Source organism: Sapajus apella, unplaced genomic scaffold (genome assembly GCF_009761245.1).
Source record: "Sapajus apella isolate SASKATOON/1434 unplaced genomic scaffold, GSC_monkey_1.0 scaffold161, whole genome shotgun sequence".
Classification (NCBI taxonomy): domain Eukaryota; kingdom Metazoa; phylum Chordata; class Mammalia; order Primates; family Cebidae; genus Sapajus; species Sapajus apella.
The window spans coordinates 1,371,346-1,392,715 of NW_022437101.1; the positions used below are offsets into that span (position 1 = coordinate 1,371,346).

A 21,370-nucleotide genomic window follows, 5' to 3' on the forward strand; every position below is an offset into this window, starting at 1 on the left:
CCTTGAGAAAGTAGCTGTCCCTCTCTGAGCCCCAGGTCCCTCACCTGCAGCATCTGAGGGCTGGATGAGAGGTTCTGTTCATGTTCCGTTTTGTCAGGACCAAGCCCAGCTGTGGCAGCTCCCAGAGTGGGGGTAACACTATGGTGTGCACAGGGACGACCCCTCCTCTGGGCATGTCTCCCCTCACGTGTATCTGTTCCCTGTCTCTCCAGCTCTTTACCAAACCTCACCCAGCAAGGACTGCAGCAGGGAAGCCTCTGCCTGGAAAGGATGTCTCCACTCCCATGAGCCTTCCTGGCCACCCACAGCCCTTTTTCTACAGCCTGCAGTCATTGAGACCCTCCCAGGTCACAGTCAAAGGTGATTCTCTGGCCATGCATTGTTTGGTGTCCTGTCCCAGAGTTGTCTCTTCAGTGTCTGGGTTTCTCTGGAGGTCCAGGGCCACATATCTAGGCAAGGTATTGGGGCCTGACTTTGAATGGCTGCATCTCCAATCAGCCATATTCTAGGGGGGCATTATCTGTAGGAAGTGTCTAGAAGCCCCTCTAGTACACCCTGACTTCTGAAGACTCACCTCTCTCTCTCTCTCTGTTCGACCCTGACTTCTGAAGGCTCATGTCTCTCACTCTCACAAACACACACACTCCTATTTCAGGCACACACACATCTCTCTTCCTCTTCCTCTCTTTTATGCATGCACACATACACACACATGCGCACACACACACGTACACACATACACTTCTTCTCCTCAAGAGACCAGTGGAGAGTCCCGAGTCTCCCAAGGAAAGTTACAGTCTCTGTGCCTGGGCCACTGGACCTCCTAAGCAGGGCAGGATAGGCAGGCAGCCAGTAGCTAAGAACATGTTATCTGGGGCTCTGGGGCAGATGGCACAGGAGTGAATGCCGGCCCTACTGCTTCCTGTCTATGTGACCTTGGGAAAGCCATTGAACCTCCATGATCCCATGACGATTGGAATAGGGTTGGATGGATGTGGTTGAAGAATTGTGTTGATGCTTAGATAAATGAGCCTTCAGAGAGTTTGTGAGGGAAGGATGAAAAATATGAGAAACAGGTTGAGCCAATGAAGGGCGCCATGTGATGTAGGGAGGGAATATGGTCACTCCGGCCCCATGACTGAGAGACAGTTCTGGGAACCAGGGGCTCTTCAGCGTGGCCAGTCAGCAGAAGCTCAGTGAGATGGGCCACCTTCATGCCCAGCACATAGTGGTGATTATTAGTCCATCTCTTCTGACCAAAGTTCAGTGGCTTCCTCTTCTGCTGCCAAGGCTCAGAGAGGCTCTATAGAAGCAGAAGTTGACTGGCGTGGGGGTGGTCCCACCCAGCCCAGGAGGGAGGATCGCCCAGATGGAAGCAGAAGAGAGGGTGAGGCTGGGTGCCTAAGGCCATGTATGTATGAAGTCGGGTGCCTGTGCCGTCTGAGGACATGCACTGCCTTGGGGAAATCCCACTACATTGAACAACATGCAGGACCCAAGAAGCATAAGGGTAGGTTTACGGGGGTTTAGTGGTGACCTTTTTTATCCTTGAAGTCCAAGCACAGTGTCCTTGGCACACTCCACCCTGGTAGATAAGGTGCCTGCTGCTCTTGGCTCTGGGGACCATGCCTCCATTTGCCCCAGGACTGGGGATCTGCTGCTAGATTGAAGTCCCTGGGCAGTCAGGCACAGCCCTTGCCCTCACGGAGAAGGGCACGCAGTGCAAACCACATCAACAGTAACAAGGGGGCGCAAATCTCCCATGTGGGCTCCAGGAGACTGAGGCAGACCTTATCAGCCACGGGTCCTGGAGGGCCTTCCTAAGGCTTAGTTTCCCCGTGTGTAAGATGTGGAAGACAATGGCCCTGCCCTCAGGCTGTGACAGTGCCATGGAGTGGTGTCTGTCACACAGGCAGGCACCAAGCCAGCACTGAGACAGGAGTCCTGGCAGATGTTGGTGCCACTCCCAGCATGCACTGGGCCTTGCTTTAAGAGGCCTGGCTTCACTCTCTCCTTTTCCTCTGAGCAGCCCCAGAGGGTAAGGGCCATCGATGCCTCAGTCCCTCCGTACAGGAAGAGACATCCCACAGTCTTATCCTGGAGCCTCCCGGAATCCTGCTCCCTCTCTTCCTCCTGGGTGGTAGGCTCAGGAAGAGGGTAGTTTTCCCACTTCACCCAGCACAGGGCAAGGAAGGGGGTGCCCCCCACCAGGAAGTAGGAAAGGCCCCTACGTGGTGGGTGTGATGTGCGTGGTCTCGGAAACTAGGCCAGCCTCAGTGTTTTGAGCTGACAAGCTGCACCAAGCTCTGTGCCAGCGGACACACTGAAAGGGGCATGGTTGTCTCTACTCTGTGGGAAGAGGCTGGGGTCTGAAGAGATGGAATGACTTGACCAGGATAACCAGGCTTAGAATGAGGTCTGGACAGCTCCAAATCCTGTGCTCTGAGCCATATTCCAGCTGGGGCAGGGGGTGGCTCCCGGAGTGGAGCTGAGGAAGGACGGGAAGTGTGTCTGCCTGTCACGTCTGCCTGGAGCCTGGCTGCAGTGGGTGCTGTCCTTCTGTGCATAAGCTTGCGTCCAGTGTGTCTGCCTGTCATGCCTGCCGGGGCCCAGCTATAGTGGGTGCTGTCCTTCCACGCATGAGTTCACCATACTAACTGGGGGGTAGATATGTACCTCTTTTCTCTAGGCTCAGAGTCCCCCAAAGGGGCCATTGGCCACATTGTCTCTACCGAGAAGACCATTCTGGCTGTAGAGAGGAACAAAGTGCTGCTGCCTCCTCTCTGGAACAGGACCTTCAGCTGGGGCTTCGATGACTTTAGCTGCTGCCTGGGGAGCTACGGCTCTGACAAGGTGAGCCAACTGCAGGGAGCAGGGGCGGCCTCGGGACCTCGGCTTTCCTCCAGCTGGAGGCAGAGATGGTCCCGAGATCAGCGAGTCCAAACAACCTCACCCACTTTCCCTACAAGGTGTGCTGCCAGCCTGGGAGGGAGAGGACTTGGTGACTGTGCAAAAGCCCTCATTGGGCCAGGCCTCAAACCCTCCTTCCAAGGAGCTGAGCTTACAAGTTGGCAGTACACACTGTCACCTCCAGAGCAGAGGCTAGCTGGACATGTGACTAAATTGAGTTCACCTACACTGGCACTGAGTGTGGGATGGAAGTCCTGGGGGCTCCTCTGGTTCCAGTCATCATTCAGACTCAACTGCAGAAGCAAGCTGTTTTCCTACTGGTCCTCCCAGCACCAGTGTAGGCCATGTAGTCACCTCCGCCTTTTTGATGTGGCCCCTGCCCTCCTTTCCAGGCCCCATTCCTACTCTAGCTCCCTCCCCTAATCCCATCACTTCCAGTGAATTCTCGACTCTCCCAGCTCCCCAATCCCCTCCTTGGCCTTGCCCCAGCAACTTCTTGAGGCAGCCATGGAACTCAGCCCCATGTCCTCCCTCCTGACCCCCAAACTGAGCCACCCCCTGCTGGTGCTCGTGGGGTCTTCCCAGCATCCCTCACTTGTCTCTTCCTACCTGCTAGAGGAGAAGCTCCTGCTTGGGGACCTGGGATGGTCTGGATTTTGTCATCAGGGCCTGACTCCTGAACACACGGCATGTCCCCAATTCCCAAGGCACCCAGACTAGCCCACATTCCCCTGTGACTCTGTCCCAGGCTCCTGTACCTGCTGTCTCATCCCCCTTATCTCCTACAGATCCTGATGACATTCGAGAACCTGGCTGCCTGGGGGCGCTGTCTGTGTGCTGTGTGCCCTTCCCCAACAACAATTGTCACCTCTGGGACCAGCACTGTGGTGTGTGTGTGGGAGCTCAGCATGACCAAAGGCCGCCCAAGGGGCTTGCGCCTCCAGCAGGTACGCAGCTCAGGCAGGTGCAGTCCTCAGGTGGTGACAGTACCTCAGATGGGGACCGCACCTCTGGCTGGCATGGCATCTGAGCAGGTATTGTGCTGGAATATAACCTAACTCTGCTCACTGAGGGCCCTGCCACCCTCAGAAGCCAGAAATGAGTGAAGTGGGGTGCAGAGGGTAGCCCACAGCTCAGTGTCATTCAGGGGTATCCTTTTATTCCCAAGGTGGATTTGACAGGTACACAGGGCAGGTGCCTCCACAGAGGCCCACGCCTTAGCAAGAGATGCCAGGGCACACACAGCCACTTCATGGACATGAGGTCTGGTGAAATCAGTTTCCTTACATCAGATAATATTTTGGAGGCCTTCTGCCACAAGTTGGCCTTTATGCCAAGCATTTTTACATGGATTGCCTCATTTTAGCTTTTTGACAGCCCTGTAACATAGGTGCCATGATCACCTTATTGGTGAAGGAAAAACGAGATGCAAAGAAGTTTAAGTGGTGTATCCAAGGTCAAATGAACGACTTTCAGAAGGAAGTGGCTGAGGTGGGAGGGAGCCATGACCCAGGAGGCTGAAGACATGCACCACCAGTTCTCACAGGGAATGCTAATCACAGTGGCGCTCCAGGGTTGCTTCACATTCCAAATGCTCCAAGGCCCTTCTGTGTGCTAATTTTTTCCCATGAAGAGGGAGCTATTATTCCCACTTTCAGACAAGGAAACTGAGGCTCAGGGCAGCTTGCATCTGAATCTAGGTTTGTCTAACTCTAACCCCCATGCACTCTCCCTGCATACTCTGGAACTCACCCTAGAATATCACTAGGGGACACTTCCAACTGTAAAATACAATTCAATTCTGTGTCTGTTCTTACTTAGCCACAGAGCCCTAAAGTAACAGAAACAAAAATAAGATGTACAAAATCACCACTGACCAAATTTACTAAAGCGAACGTGTTTCACTGGAACAGATCCTGTATTTCTCTGGATAACTTTCAAGCCACTTCTGTCTCCCTAGAGTTTGTCCTTGTCTCCTGGTGCCACCCAGGGCATGGAGGGCTCAGGGTGGGTACCGAGCAAATATGAGGTGAAGGAACGGATAGGGCAGTGTGAGAGGGGTTGATGCGTCTACAGAGGCAGTGCACCCACGGAGAGGCAGGTGACCTTCACCAGCTGCTGTTGCCGGTGGGCTGGGTATGATTCTCTCTCAGTGAAGGGACTGGAAATGAAAGACTGGGGTGCCCTTCCCCCGGTATCCCCAGTACCCACTTACAGCTTGCCCTGGGGAATGCACACAATTCCACCTGACCCTGGGGCTGGCCTTGGGGTACTGGTGAAGTAATTTTTCCACCACCCTCCAAGCTCCCATTTAACAGTGACAATGCATGGAAACACCCTTGTATCGACCCCATAAAAACGTAATTTATCATCCTCTCCTACTTCACAGGAAAAGAGATGGGACTCCCACATGCTTTTATTTTCTAAAAATAAAACACTTTATCACTTACCTGTAAAGGCCAATGTAGCCTTGAGGGTTCCCCAAACCCATGGCTGCCCAATGAAGGGGTCCATCCCTTACCTGTGGGCAGGAAAGTCATCACTGCAGAGCTTCATAGGCTGTTCAAAAATTATTTTGTTTTTAAAGATACTGCAACATTAAAGAGAAATTTTAAATCCACTTCAAAGACAAACTATTCTCTACGATCCCTATATAAGTTTTCATTTTTGCATACTCTTATCCTAGATAAACATATTTCTATCTTTCTGATCATTGTGTAGATCTTTTTATTCTACTTTCACCCAGCTTATCCAATTGTTTCCATTTTTCTACAGTCTCTATAATTTGCATTTCAGTCATTCCATATCATTTCATTTCCATAAAATTACATTTCGATTGTTTTGTCATATCAGTGCACTAGAGTTTAATAAACCATTTCTTCTAAAACTAGACAATTAAGTTGTTTCCAAGTTTTAACTATGTTAAATAGTGCTGCAGAAAACATTTAGATTGCTGTTCGCTTCTGATTGTTTTCTTATGATAAATTTTGAGGAGAATTATGAGCAGTGACATGGTGCATTCCAAATTAGTTCTGACTTTACGGTACCACCAGCAATCAAGAGCACCCATCTCATGGCAATGTAACCTGCATGAGGAATTATTTTCAGGGGTTTTCTTTTTGCTGTCATTTTTTGCTGTTGTAGTTAGGTATAAGGTAATATAATGAAGTTATTTTAAATGGCCTTTCAGAGAAGTATTATTCCGAGAAAACAACCCTCCCACCCCTTGAGCACACATTTGAAGCTGCTATCTCCTTCCTTGATTTCTCTGGCTCTTGCAGTTGGTGGGTGCTGAATGCCTCGTGATGCAGGAGTTTCCAGGCTGGTTGGAAGGCAGCCAGCCTGACCTAAGTGGGCAGTGCCAGGCACACAAGCTGTTTCCTGAGAAGAGCAGGCAGACTCGGTTCCACCCATAAGCAGCACCTGCAGGTGCTGGAGCTTAGAGCTCCTCTCTGCATCCTGAGCATTGTGCCTGGGTCCCTTCTCTGTGCTCTTTGGCATTGCTGTGTCCCCTGTGGTCAGAACAGAGTCATTTCATTAGGAACAGACTTATTTCATTCTGGGAAGAGATTCAGAAGGTTCCTGTCAACTCCTCTGCTTTCCCCTGTTCACTTAGGCAGTTTCCATTTTCCTAGGATAACCTAAATCTTCTGTGGATCATACCAAAAACTTGCCAGCACCATCTGGTTGGCATCACGTTAGGATTCATGGAGAACAAATGGGAGCCTGTGGCTGAACCTTTCATTGCTCTGACCAGGCAAAGTGACAGCTTTGAAAAACGATGCTTAGCCTCATTGATCCAAATGAGTGCACGATGGTCTCTGTCCTGAGGGTGGAGGCTTACCACTTGGTGAGCCAGGTCAATTATGCTTCAGCATGCCACCTCCATGCCCCTCCAGCTGAGTCCAAGGGATGGCAGGCACATGTGAGCACAGAGTACCTCAGATCAGGGCCTCTGGTACCTGCAGCCTCTGGGGTACTGGTGATGGAATCCACACCATTGCCTGCAGCAGTTGGCCAGGGGATACCAGCATGCATGGTGGGCCACTTCAGTCCCTTGGGAAAGTGTCCAAAGAGAACAAGCCCTTCAGCCAGATCTGAACACACAGCCATCCGTGAGTCAGGCCAGGCCCCACACAAGCCAAACCTGAGGGCCAAGACCAAGGAGGTGTAAGTCTCCCAGTGACTATGAATTCAGACCTCTCAGACTTGAAAAGATCCATCTTTTTGATGACTATGTGGCCTCCCTTTTCTTCTTCCCAGTTTAGTTCAAGAGTGCACATGTCGGCCGGGCGCGGTGGCTCAGGCCTGTAATCCCAGCACTTTGGGAGGCCGAGGCGGGTGGATCACGAGGTCAAGAGATCGAGACCATCCTGGTCAACATGGTGAAACCCCGTCTCTACTAAAAATACAAAAATTAGCTGGGCATGGTGGCGCATGCCTGTAATCCCAGCTACTGAGGAGGCTGAGGCAGGAGAATTGCATTAACCCAGGAGGCGGAGGTTGCGGTGAGCCGAGATCGCGCCATTGCACTCCAGCCTGCGGAACAAGAGCAAAACTCCGTTTCAAAAAAAAAAAAAGAGTGCACATGCCTCTAAAGTTCCCTTACTGAGATGGCTCTCAAAGTTGGGCACATGTGAGAATCCTCTGAGGGCTTGTGAAAATTCAGGCTTTGGGGTCCCACCCCCAGCGTTTCTGATTCAGAAGATGGGGTAGAACCCAAGAATTTGAATTCTAACAGGCTACCTGCTGCTACTGAGCCTGCTGGTGTGGGCACCATAGTTTACCAACGGTGCTTTGTGTGTTAACAGTGACATGAACTGGCCAGGTGCAATGGCTCACACCTGTAATCCCAGCACTTTGGGAGGCCAAGGCAGGTGGAATGCTTGAGGTCAGGAGCTCAAGACCAGCCTGGCTAACTTGGTGAAACAGCCATCTCTGCTAAAAATACAAAACATTACCCAGGCATCGTGTCAGGTGCCCTGTAATCCCAGTTACTTTGGAGGCTGAGGCAAAATAATCACTTGAACCCGGGAGACAGAGGTTGCAGTGAGCTGAGATCATGCCACTCACTCCAGCCTGAGTGACACAGCAAGACTCCATCTCAAAAACAAATGAATAAAAAATTTTGACATGAACTGCTCCCAGGTTCAAGACAGATACAGGGCAGCGCAAAGCCTCCCGGTGCGGCTAGTCTCTGGTTAGGTTATAAGTAAAAAAATGGTTGATTCTCCCCAGCAGAGCCTCCACCCCTGGAGATGAATGAAACGAAGAGGCTAGTCATGGACACGCACATGCACACCCTCTCAGCCACACAGACAAGAGATTTGGGAATCACTGACTCACTCAGAATCTCTGTTTCCTCATCCAGGGCCCAGCTATAAAAGGGAGGGTGAAGAATCCCTCCAAGTAGCTGGATTGAGGGCCACTCTCCTAACCTGTGGGTCTCTGCTCCCAGGCCTTGTATGGACACACACAGGCTGTCACATGCCTGGCAGCATCGGTCACCTTCAGCATCCTGGTGAGCGGCTCCCAGGACTGCACCTGCATCCTGTGGGACCTGGACCACCTCACCCACGTGACCCGCCTGCCTGCCCATCGGGAGGGCATCTCGGCCGTCAGCATCAGTGACATCTCAGTGAGACTCCCATTTCTCATTGTCCATATCTTTGCCTTCACAGTAGCATGGGGGACAACACCCAGGAGAAAGCCCAGAGACTCTGGCCACCCTAGAATGCTGGGAAGGCCCCAAGGGTGTGGAACAGTCACTAGATCTCACATGCAGCACTGGGTCTAGCTTTGATTTCTGCTTCTTTACTTTCCTCCCTCTGGTGGTGGGGGCAGTGGGAGGTGTCTGCTTTGCTGCAGGCACCAGGGGGCTGCAACAGAAAGTCTGGCTTTTAGTGAAGGTTCTGCTGGATGTGGCTGGCTCATTTAGCCCCTTACCTGCAAATCAGTGTTGACTTGGCAGGTTTTTTGTCTTCACGGCAGTGCAAGCTTCTCTGCCTGTCCTTCCATATATTAAGTAACAAAGATGAGGGAGATCGATTTATCAGCGTGAAATTTCTTCCAGACTGAAACCCTGTCATGGGATATGGGGTTTGCTGAGGATGCAGAGGTTTCTGCATCTGCTCACAGAAAACCTAAGGGGCCCAGGGCATGAATAAAGTGAGTGGAGGGATCTAAAGAGGAGTGGGGGGTGATACAGGAGTTTTCTGGTTCCAATTTGTGCTGAAAGTAGTGCTCCAGGTAGGTTCGAATTCAAAACTGGATTCAATGTTAGATGAGTAGATGGAGTGTGGATGGATGGATGGATGGATGGATGGTTGGATGGATCAGTGGATGGATGAGTGGATGCATGGGTAGATGGATGGACAGATAGATAGTTGGGTGGATAGATGAGTGATTGGATGGATAGATGGATGGATGGATGGATGGATGGATGGATGGATGGATGGATCAGTGGATGGATGAGCGGATGCATGGGTAGATGGATGAACAGGTAGATAGTTGGGTGGATAGATGAGTGATTGGATGGATGGATGGATAGATGGACAGATAAAGGGATGAGTAGTGGATGGAACGATGGATGAAATGGATGATGGACTGATGGTGGGTGAATGGATGGATGGCTGATGTTTAGAAGAAGGTGTGAAGCCTTCACCTGGGAGAATATAAAACCCATTGGGAATTGTGTCCCTAGACCCCAGAAAAACCTGGAACCAGGACAAGTTGTCCTGCAGCCAATTGATTTCAATCTGTGTTTGTTGGGTGTGGGGCAGAGAGGTATCAGACATGGTCTCTGGCCTCAGACAGACCATCAGGAAATTCTACAATGGACCCCAGCCCAGGGGGATGTGGGAGTTACTGAGTTCCCTACATCCCTTCTGTGATTAAGGCAAGGCTCAAAGGGATGGCCCCAGGGCCTCAATGACAATGGCCACTACAGAATAGGCAGCACTTGAGGAGTAAAGACTTAAATGTGAGCATATCAGGAAACACAATGGGGAAATTTCTCTCCAGGGACATTGCACAGTTTATGAGCTCCATGCAGTCGTTGGACCCTCTGTACCCTGCCCTCCACCAGGTGGCATCCAAAACTTCTTCATGGACAGGGCTGGCCAACCAGGTGTAAGCTATGTCCAAAGCCAGGGCTTCCCTTCAGGCTGGATCTTCTGTGGCAGCCACAGTGTGGCCGGGGAGTGGGATGTGGGAGGAGCCTGGAGGGTGAGCCAGGTGCCTTCTGCCAGGAAAGAAGTATCCAAGCACAAGACTGCAGTATGAAAAGAACCAAGAATTTACAACTGTGTGAAAACATACCAGATCTGTGAGTCAGCTAGAAAAGAAGTGGTGCCTTAGGAAATCTTGGGGTACCTTGGGGGACTTCAGAGCATGGCAGATTGAGGGTACTTGGAGGTATCAACTGGGTAGCTGAGCACGTGGCTGATGGGCAGGTAGTGACTCCAGCTTAGAGTGATGGCAGCTCTCACTGAACAGGGCACCATTGTCTCCTGTGCGGGAGCACACTTGTCCCTATGGAATGTCAACGGACAGCCCCTGGCCAGCATCACCACAGCCTGGGGCCCAGAAGGAGCCATAACCTGCTGCTGCCTGATGGAGGGCCCAGCATGGGACACAAGTCAGATCATCATCACCGGGAGTCAAGACGGCATGGTCCGGGTAGGTGTGTCTTGGGCAGAATGAGGACATGGCACAAGAAATGTGTTCATCTCCATTCTTCTAACTTTCTCCAGGGGGCCAACCCTGTAGGTTGCATTTGAGACCATTCCAGAACAGGTATCTACAGCAAATGAAGGGAAAGGCAAGGCTCTTTCCAGGAAAAATGTAAATAAATAAAATTATATATATATATATATAGTATTACACACAAACACACACAGACACACACTAAAATAAGCACTGTTACAACATAAATGCTGAAAGGTTAAATGCAAAAGATCATATCTCAATGCTGAAAGTAGATAATTTATGTCATCTGCTCAACCCAAATTTACCTGCCTTTCCACTAATCTATCTACCCACCTACCCATTTATCTCTCCACTTATCTACCCGTCCATCTGCCCATCCATTTCTCTATCCACCCATTCACTCATCCATCCATCTATCCATCCATGTATTCATTCATCCATCCATCCATCCATCAAGAATCCATCCATCCAGCCATCCATCCATCAAGCATCCATCCATCCATCCACCCATCTATCCATCCATCCATGCAGGCTAAGGAGGCACCGAGGCAGTCCCCTCACAGGGCCTCATCTATGGCCTCTGCAGAAAGCAGGCCATCCTGGGATGGCCTGGGCTTTGTGGGGTGTGATCCACACCAGCAGGCCAGCCGAAGGACCTTGGGGTGGCCGAGCTGCAGGTGTATTTCTCTCCTGGTCCTGCCCAAAGCATGACTGGGGGTCTTCTGTGCACCCAGCACTCATCCATTCATTGTGGTCACTAAGCTCTTGTACTGGTCCAGTGCTGTGCTGGGCCTTGGGTGGGCTCGCAAAAGCATTTGAGAGGAGGCTGTTCCTTGCCCTTGGGTGACATAAAGTCCAGATCCAGTGAGTGAGAAGCCGTTTTGAGGGAGTCAGCCTCAGGGCTCTCACAAGCAGGCTTAGGACCAAGGGCCAGACACAAGATGGGGGTGCCCAGCCATCCAGGGGTGAGGGGGGACTCCAGAGGTGGTGGCGTTATGGGCAAGAGGGCATCAGCTGAGTAAAATGGGAATAAACTGGTTGCAGAGTCACAACCCTACAAGCGAAGGGCTATGAAGAGATGAGAGGCACTCAGGGATATGGGTGGGGTAAACTCACTCAAGCTGCAACTGTGGTTAGCCAAACCTCCACATGAGAAAGCTGAAGCCTAAACAACATTTTACCTGATAATACACTGACATCTGAAGTGAAAGGGGGGCCATGTCTTCATCCCTTCCCTAAGGGCTCCTTAGGTGTGAGGAAATGGTCTAGACCACTCCGAGGTTGCAGACAGGATCATCTCCCCAGGCCATGACATTTGCTCTTTTGGGACAGGTTTGGAGGACTGAGGAGGTGAAGATGTCTGTTCCTGGACAGCCAACAAGAGAGGAGACCTTGACTCAGCCTCCAAGTCCAAGAGGTACCGGCCCTGCTGGGGATGTGTCTGTCCTGGCTTTACCCTGCCCTCCTCACCTCCCCTCTCTCCACCTCAGCCCAAGGGCTGCAGCTCCTCCCAGGTCTGCAGAGCCTGCAGAGGCACAAAGAGGTTCAGTAACTTGCTCGAAGTCACTCAGGAAGCAGACTATCCTCATATCTGCTGCCATCACAGCCACAACTGCCTCAGAATAACCTAACCATAGACACTGCCATGTAACCACCATCACCAACCCCTCCGTAATGAACACAGTCGCGAACCTCCCCATCAAAGCTGTCACTGCGTCACATCTACCACAACTGTCCAGTCCCCACCACCATCATCGCCTCCTCCAATAGAGCCAAACTCCTCTCTCAGCTCAGTCTTCAGAAAAGATTCTGGCCAGAATGGGAACATCTTTATTGGAACCCACAATCAAACATATTTTCATGAAGTAAGAATTGTATCATCCTGAGCGCTTCTGGTAGCTCCCTGTTTGCTCTGCATCCCAGAACCTGTGATCATCCACAGGAGAGAATTTCCCAGATTTCTGAGGGCTGACTTCTGAAAAGAGTAGACATTTGCAATTAGTCCCTTCTGAAATACAGTCCACACCTCTTTGATTCATTTAGTCACCCATTTGTGGATTCTTTTTCATGCAAGCACACACAAACATTTGCTCAGCCCCTACTGTGTCCTAGGCTGTATATTAGAGGTCCCTTCCTTCAAGATAACAACACCCGGGGACCCTTGTCGACAATCTGAGCTGAGCCAGAGCAGTAATGTCACAAAGATCAAGAACTGCATCAGTTCACAGGTCCTGTTCCTCTAGGGTTCTTGGAGACCACCACAAGGAGACAGCCTAGCTCATTGTGAAATAAGGGAAGTGTGTGCATTCTAAGGAACCCGGCACATCTTTGGAAAGCAGAGGCCAGACTCCCTCCCATATCTGCTCCCAACTGGAAAGGCTCTTATTCCCCAACCTGCTTATGAAGCAATTTTCTGGTACACCTGCATGAGGCTGCACATCATTTTAGTTTGGGATGCAAATGCCCACTTTTGAAGCTATTGGGGCCCAGTAAGCTAAAGGCATTAGCTAAGCCCATGGTTGCTAAACGGATGCCTGAGAAAGAGGGCTGGCTGGATAGGTGGGTGGGTGGATGGATGGGTGGGTGGGTGGATGGATGGGTGGGTGGGTGGATGGATGGATGGACAGATGGATGAATGGATGGATAGATGGATGATGGATGGATGGACAGATGAATGAAAGTCACCTCAGAGCCATTCAGTTGGTTCTGGCAGTGCCAGTGGATTCGCAGGTTCCTATCCAGCGTCAATGGTTGTGGTGAGGTTGCACTCATTGGTCATGGGATCTAGTGAATGAGAAGCAGGGTAAAAAGCAGGAAACAAGGTTCTAGACCCAACTCTGTCACAGCAGCTTCTCTGGTCTTCTGTCAAATGGAGGTACTTCCCGTGCATCCTAACTAGTCGAGTACTGAGGACAGAACAATAGTAGCCACAGACAAGAATCTACCCCAAATGCAGGTCATTATTGTCATTTTTGCAGACTTTTGAGATATTTTTCTCTGTAGACACAGAAGCTGATGGCCTTAGGAAACTTACTTAAGGGTTCTTAGACTGACAGGGAGCCCCAGATCGACATCCTTCTTCTGTGTCTGTTCTGACCCAGAGTCACTGCCGCCCCATTGGATTGACTGCCAAGACTGTGTTTATAGTTTAAGGGAAGATGAACATGAAGTGACAGGATGACATAGACATATTTAAAATATCACTTTAGCTAACAAATCTAAAATATGGGCAGATTTACAAGCCTAAACTGCTGGAGGTCTTTAATAAAAAACATGTTGTTCTTACATTGCTCAAAACTGTTTTATCTGAAAGGGACCTGTATTGGGCATGACACGTGGATATTTGCACACGTCCTCTTGGCATGTGTATTACTGTATCCCTCAAATGTCTTAAGGGGCAAGAAAGGAGATCTTTGAAGATATTAAGGATGCTGCATTTGTGGGCAGATGTAATCTAATTTCTGCTTGGAATTCATTTGTTTGCCATTTGCAGCAAGGCCCAACCCAGAAGAGTACAATTTATTTCAGGAATTGCCTCAAAGATTTGGACTCAATCAGGCACAGAAAGAGTGATTGGGAGAAGCTTGTTTTTTAGACTGATATACAAGTGTACAAATGCCTGGTGTGTTTTGAGGCAGTTTCTCCCACCTGGACCCATCAAGCATTTCCTGGTGCATGGCCTGCCTACACACATGGGTGATCATTCCAGGACAGCGGGAGCTGTACCATCTCTCCTGCCCTGAGTCCAAGGAAGTAGCCTCACAGGGACGTACCCAGCTGGCGTCTCTCCATCTCACCCTTCACATTGAAGGAATTACTGTCTGTTCCCAAATGCAGTCATTAAAATGAGTGAAGTAACAATCATTGAGTTATATTTTTTGAAAAAACGTTCTCAGCATTTAATTATTGGTTGTGGCGTGAGAGGATTAAGATAAGTTGATAATGCCGACTTTATGTAATTTATTTTTACTAGGCAATTATGGGCCGCATTACATCCTGGCAGCAAGGTATTGTGGGGCATCTTATTAAGCATAAAGCCAGTAAACACTGATGAACAATTTTGCTGAACTAGGCATGCAATTTAGAAAGCAATAATACACAAATCCAATTTGGTACACAATGGATACCGCGGCACGTCAGCACATGTAACTATCACCGCCTGCAAATTAAATTGGGACGGCCCTTTTTGCAACAGCACAGGCCAAGATTAAATATATTTCCCCCCTCAATTTAACAAGTTGCTGACCACAAATATAAATATGTGTGTATATGTTTCCGGCCCTGTGTGCAGATGCATGCTGTGCGCAGATGCAGGCTGTGTGTGCGAAGCCGATCTGGTGTTCTAATTCTTCTCTCACATGCTCCTCACAGGCCACAAGTGGGAGAAGAACCTGGCCCTGAGTCGAGAGCTGGATGTCAGCCTTGCTTTGACAGGCAAGCCCAGCAAGACCAGCCCCGCGGTGACGGCTCTGGCCGTGTCCAGGTAAGCGTGGCCTTGTTTCTCTGGGCCCCCAGCAGAGGGCACTGCGGCCACCTCTAGGAAAGTCCCAGTGGCTCTGAGTCCAGGCCACCCGGCCAAGGAGGCCACCTCCCTCCAGGACAGGACCCCACGGAGCACAGGATGCAGCCCATGTGGCCGTGTAGAACCCCAGGAAATGCTTTGGGTTTTTGTATTATTTGTTTTGTTTTTAACTCACACACGCCCTTGCTCTCTTGCTCTTGAATATCCATCCATTCATAAAGAAATCCAAGAGGTATAAGTATATTGTTTTGTAATTTTATCCTAAAGAGAGCCTTTTCCCCTGAGTTCCACTGCCAGCTGTAACATGTGGTGTGATGATTACCCTTCATTAACAGAAAGTGCCTTATGAGGGCTCTTAGCTGCTGTAGCATAGCCAAGCGTCAGTCACATTCTGTACCCGTTATTTGACTCACAGTAACCCATGGAGGTGGTTACTGTCATTAACCTCCTTGTACATACCATGAGGTGCAGCCACAGGGCCACTGACCTTGCAGAGCTGGCCTGCCTTCCTCCCTCACCGGCATGGCGTGGGCTGTTCTCGCATCCTTGGTGAGGGCGCTATACAGTGTTTTAGATGCTGGGTGGGGTGGAATGGGGCAGGATGGGCATGGTGGTAGGGAAGGTCAGGCCAGAGCCACACTTTTTTGCTGGAGAATTTGCCATTTGTTCTGCCCTGGTCCTGGCTGTATCTCTGGCGAGACAGGAGGCTCACCTGGAGGTGCTGGAGAGAGGCAGGGCCTTGTCCTGGACTCTGGGACCTGAGCTTCCCCACAGTGCTGTGGGGACCGTCACCCTCACAGCTCAAAGGTATTCCCCCACCCCCAAGTGGAAACTTCCATTCCTCCCACTGCCTGCGCTGCCTCAGGGGAGATGAGGCCAGGGGCCATCTCCACTAGGCCCTGGACTGAGCCCCAGAGTTGCAATATCCCATGTGCTGACTGGGACAAGTGGTACTGACAGGCTGGCCTCTAATGTCCTTGTCTTTTCTTTCTCTTCCCAAGAAACCAGACCAAACTCCTGGTCGGCGATGAGAAAGGGAGAATATTCTGCTGGTCTGCAGATGGGTAGGAAGAGAGAGGCAGAGGCTCTGGCACAGTAGTGCCAGGCTGAGGGTGGCAGAGGTGACTGGGGCCTGAGCTCTGCCTACAGAGGAAACCCCAAGGGCTCCCTCCCCACAGCTCTCAAGGACCAGCCTCTGGCAATCAGAGCTCTGCACCCCAACCCTCTCCATGGCTCACGGGACTTCAATGAAAAGGATGAGTGCACACGCTCAGAGGACTGAGCAACGCTCTGAAAACTGACTTGGTGACGCCCAGCTGCACATGAAATTACACATGACTCATCTTACTAAGGGCCATTGCACTGAAAAAAAAGATGCAGTTACTTACTGGATATTATTGTATTGTCTTTATTTTATTAAAGCAACTATATCCTAAATGCAGAAGGGCTCTTGAGTTTTAAATTGCCACTCTATCTCACTTAAATGCTGCCTGTCTCCGTATATGTGTTTCTGTCCTGGGAAAGGCAGGAAGTCTGCAGGGAAGCACATCCACCTGCAAAGCCTCACCCAGCCCCTACCCACCTTCCACCTTAGACACTGGCTCTTCCCCATCTTGCCCAGAGTGTAGAGGCCTGGGGAGTGAGGGGCCACTGGGAAGAAGGCCCAGCCTCTGTGGCTGAGCTGCAGGACATGGCTGTGGGTGCTGCCCACGGCAGGCTCAGGCAGGTTGGCCTGGGGTGATACACCCCCCTGGGCATGCCTGCCCCATCTCCACAGCCTGCAACAGACAGGGGTTCCAGCCAGCTCCTGGCTCAGCAGTCTCTTCCAAAGGCCCCAGTCGACACTCTGCTTTTGAGCTGCAGTTCTTCCTGGAGAAATCTGCACTCCTGTGTGACTTTTGTCTTCCACCTGAAAACATATGGCAGGTAGGGTCATTAACTCATGCCCCACTGAGAAATTCCAGTACCTTCTTGTGCCTGGGTCATTCTGGGATTGGTTGTTGGACATCAGAGGTATCACCCTCACTCTAATGTCTCCTCCTTACCACAAAATTTGCAGAGCTCCTCAAATGGAAATCCACTTGCCTCTTTAATAAAGTCAAGCTCAAGTGGACACATAGAGACTTGGGGAGGCTAAGCTTGTTAGCATCAACTCTCTTTCAGAGATCTCCCTTCTAGGGCCAGGTGGGGATCCTGATCTTCCCCATGTCTCCAAACCCTGCAAAGGCCCTGAAGGGGGTCCACACCTAATTTAGCCCAGGCTTAGGGAACGCAGGAACATGCACTTTGTGTCTTATGCCCCACGTGTCACCTGGCCTTCAGGGGGCAACATATTTATTAAAAGATAAAAATATTAAGAAAATAGAACTGATGTGCAGCCATATCAAAAATGGTGAAAGATGGTTAGGATACCCTGATTCCTCTATAAACTCTGAGGCTTTGCAAAGGAGAAGATGGAGGAGACTCCTCTCAGGTCTGGAGCACCCTTCCCCCAGGTGAGAAGCGCTTGTGTCTGACCCCAGGGCCAAGGATCACACCATCTCCTGCACCGTCTGCACATGCTATTAGCAGACAGCCATTTGCAATCCCCTGGCTGGTCTGGGACTGCACTGAAGGACCATAAATTTAAGAGCAGAGAACAACACTCCCCAGGAAGGCCAAGAGGCAGGGTCATAAATATCAAGGCTGAGCCTGCTGGCATTTTTCAAAATATGTCACAGCATTATCCAGGGCTGACAAGGTCTGCTGGCCAAAAGGCTGTCTTCAATTCCTTCATTTAAGTGTTTTTGCCTCTTGTTCCCCTCAAATCATGGAGAAAATGAGGAGACGGTGTTGGGTCTTATTGCTGGGGTCCTGGCAATGCGGTATCTGTGCAAGCAAATGTGACTTGAGGTGAAAGGGCTAAAATGGACATCTCAGTTCCTAGGGAAGGCAGAGAGACATTCTGCTATATCAGTTGGCTGGGGCTGCCTAACAATATTAAACAGAAATTCATTTATTCACTGTTCTGGAGGCTGGAAGTCCACAATCAAGGTGCCACAGGGCTGGTTTCTTTTGAGGTGTTTCTCTTGGTTTGCAGATGACCACCTTCTCCCTGCGTCCTCATCTCCTCTGTCCTCTGTGCACATCTGTGTCCTCATCTCCACTTATAACAATGCCCGTCATATGGGATTAGGGCCCACCCATGTGACCCCATTTCAACTCTCTCCAAGTATAGTCACGTTCGGAAGTACTGGGGGCTAGGATGTCAACATAGACCCTCTCTGGCACTGGCTGAGGGAGGTGGCCCTGGAGCCAGGCCTGGAACCTGCAGAGACAGAGGGACAGGCTGCAGGAAGACTGGGCTGCATTGGCAAAGGTGCAGGGTGAGTAGGGCTGGGGGTGGGAAGAAGAATGAGCAAGAGCACAGGGATGAGGCTGAGAGGTGAGGGGCTGCTGCTCCTAGCTGTGGGGTAGGCGCTGGTTACTGGACGGAGTGAGGGCACGTGTGGCTGGCAGAGGTGGGCCGCCCACCCACAGTGCTGCATTCACCATGCCAGCTCCCAGAACGTGCCCTAGGAGAGTCGGTTGAGTAAACGGACATGTAGACAAAAGAATGAGCCTTGAGGGCAGGCGTGTCAGAACGGGTGGTCCTGGGATGACAGGGTAGAGCAGCAGCGCCTCCGTGGGGAGGGTGAAGTGAAATGGAGTGAAGAGGTGGGAAGAATGAGAGGAAGCTGTAGGTCTCGTGCCCTGGGCCTGGGACATGACAGGGGATGAAGACTGGCGCTTGTGGTGAAACCGTGAACACCATTGTCAGAAGCTGGAAGCCTCAGAGGCATCCGTGAAGCAGGGACAAGCTCTGGGCAAGCACGGCCCACAGAGAAGTTGGGGAGGCTGAGGGGACAGGCTCTGTGCCAGGCTGCTCCGGTGGGGTCCTCCAGGATCAGCTCAAATTGCCAGGAGGAGAGAAGCTGCTCTGCACAGAAGCCTGGGAGGCAGCACACGCACCCTTGGTCCCTCACAGACGTGGCCCTGCTGTAGGCTCCCGAGGTTGTTAGAAGCAGAGCTTGCTGTCAGAGGTGAGGGCAGGGGACCAATCAAGCCAGGACGGGGCTACAGAGGCAAGCGCCAGGTGGAACTGAGGCCCAGCGTCCAAAGCTCTAAACAACTCCAATGACAGGAGGCCCCTGCTGGCCTGAGTGGCCTACTGCACTGGCCAGCAGGGCTGGGGCCTCTAACAGTTGTCAGTGGTTGGGGGACCCCAGAGATGAGGCCTGGAGTGCGGGGAGAGGAGAGAGCAGGCTCAGCACCCAGGGCCATAGCAGAGGTACCTGGGGCAGAAGCCAGGGGCACAGCCTGCCTGGGGCCCAGGACCGTGCCGATGCCAGCCTCACCAGCACACCAGGTCCAGTGGAGACCAGGGTATCTGTCCCAGTGCCGCATGGTAGCTAGAGGCCGAGACAGGAGGACAGGCTTTCACAGTGCGTGGGTAAGAAGGAGGCCAGGCTGCCTGAGCGCCTGGCCCGGCCTTGGCTGCAGGTTCTGTATCTGTGAAATGGGATCCTGGTGTCTACCTCAGGGCTCCTTGGGTGAGTAACATCATATCTTCTTATTTTATAATAAAATAAAAGAAAAGAGGATGAGGCAAACAACAGACTGCCTATCGTGCCGTGACGCAAGCTCTTGGCTGCTTCACTCACCAGTCTTTTCCTTGCTCAGCCAGTCCCTGTGCCAGGGCACTGGGGACAGAGGAACCCTGAGCCTGGGCTGGTGAGAGGCACAGAGAACATGGGACAGTGGGTGCGAGACATCGGGCAGGCCCGGTGCCCCGGGCTAACCAGGCTGGAGCAGGGCAGGCATGCTTCAATTGTGCTGCTGCAGAAACATCCGGGAAAAGAAGTCCAGCTCCCAGGCTCCCCCGTGCCCACAGACTGTGTGCCCACCCATGGGGAACAAGAGCCTCAGGCTGCACGTGTCACCCTCTCCCAGGCAGCACAGGTCCCGGAATCCCCACTCTGTTGGAAGGAACTCTAGATCTGACAGCAGCAGGTGGAGGTGAGGATGGAGGCAGGTGTCGCTGCCCGCCCTGCTGCCCACCCTGTGCTCTCAGGACAGATTGCCTGTGATGGGCTTCCCCATCCTCTGGGGTCAGAGACCCCCATATTCCACTCACTTTTCACATCTGAGCTCGACTCCTAGACAGCAGCCATGCCCTGCTCTCCCCCAGCAGAGGTCCCCTCACAGAACACCACCTCGGGCCTCTCTGTGTTTTCCACATCCTCTAAGAGGCCAGGGAAGGGTGGTCCAGGGCGATTGATGGGCATCCCTCCCACTGCGGGCACCCAGGAAAGCAGAGCTGTCTGGCACCACTGTGCTTGCCTGAGACCAGCATCTGGGCATGCTGGAGTCCCTCTGGGAGGTGAGTTCACCCACAAGTGGGGCCATACACTCAAGCTGTACCCATCTCTCCACCTGGACAGGCCTGGCCGGACTGGGACATACTTACGATAACAAAGTAACCGCTCCTCCTCGGAAATTCAACTTTTCCTAGGTGTCTTGCATTTGTGTTTTCTAAGTCTGGCCATCCTGCTCCCTGGACCTCTTAGAGGCGGGAAAGATGGTGCCTTGCCGGCAGGCCTGGCAAACCCCATAAGTACTCAGTGTGTGACTCATAAATTGTTTGTATTCAGTAAACTGAAATTCAATAGTAGAAGCTCTCAGAGGGACTATGTGGGGCTCTTTGTGCCACTGATCAAGTTTCCAGGGCCTTCTGTGTCCCTCCATGCGGACCCCATGGGAACCGCAGCTCCCTACCCCACACTGGCCTTCTTCCATTCCTTTGAGCTCCGGGATCCTCAGAGGGAAGTTCAGTCCCCTGGAAGCCCCTGTGACAGCAACTTCCTCCCCCAGGCTCAGCCAGCAGCTGAGAGCCGTGTCCTTAGAACCCAGTCATGGGCCTGCAGAGAACTCAAAGATTGGATTCAACCACATTAAAATGCAGCCAAGCAGGGCACATTTAGGGAGGAATAGGCTCTTCATATGAAAATCCTTATGAAATTTGTTTAGCATAAAATCAAATCTCTCTAAGCTAAAATCAGTTTTGCTTTAGTCAGTTCTTGGGTACACATCCACATCCTATACCCGGATCAGTGTGTTTGTGTGTGTGTGTGCAAGCTCGCATGAGAATGTGTTGTTCCCAATTGTTCTCTTATTGGATGTCGCCTGAAGCACCCTCATGATCTTAGT

General features: G+C 51.4%; 1 protein-coding gene across 7 annotated transcripts in view; it reads left to right on the top strand.

Annotated features, from left to right (window-relative positions):
• Window positions 1-16,583, top strand: part of WDFY4 (WDFY family member 4) — a 310,404-nt gene extending 293,821 nt beyond the window's left edge. For 6 of the 7 annotated variants that reach the window (XM_032266899.1, XM_032266901.1, XM_032266900.1 and 3 more), the window contains 8 exons: window positions 213-360; window positions 2,669-2,853; window positions 3,699-3,857; window positions 8,369-8,548; window positions 10,408-10,590; window positions 11,953-12,037; window positions 14,992-15,103; window positions 16,144-16,583. In XM_032266899.1, the coding sequence (XP_032122790.1) occupies window positions 213-360; window positions 2,669-2,853; window positions 3,699-3,857; window positions 8,369-8,548; window positions 10,408-10,590; window positions 11,953-12,037; window positions 14,992-15,103; window positions 16,144-16,210 (1,119 nt within the window). In that variant the 3' untranslated portion in view covers window positions 16,211-16,583. The remainder of the gene's footprint in view (window positions 1-212; window positions 361-2,668; window positions 2,854-3,698; window positions 3,858-8,368; window positions 8,549-10,407; window positions 10,591-11,952; window positions 12,038-14,991; window positions 15,104-16,143) is intronic. The other variant, XM_032266904.1, reaches the window with a different exon arrangement.
• Window positions 16,584-21,370: the final 4,787 nt, after the last annotated feature.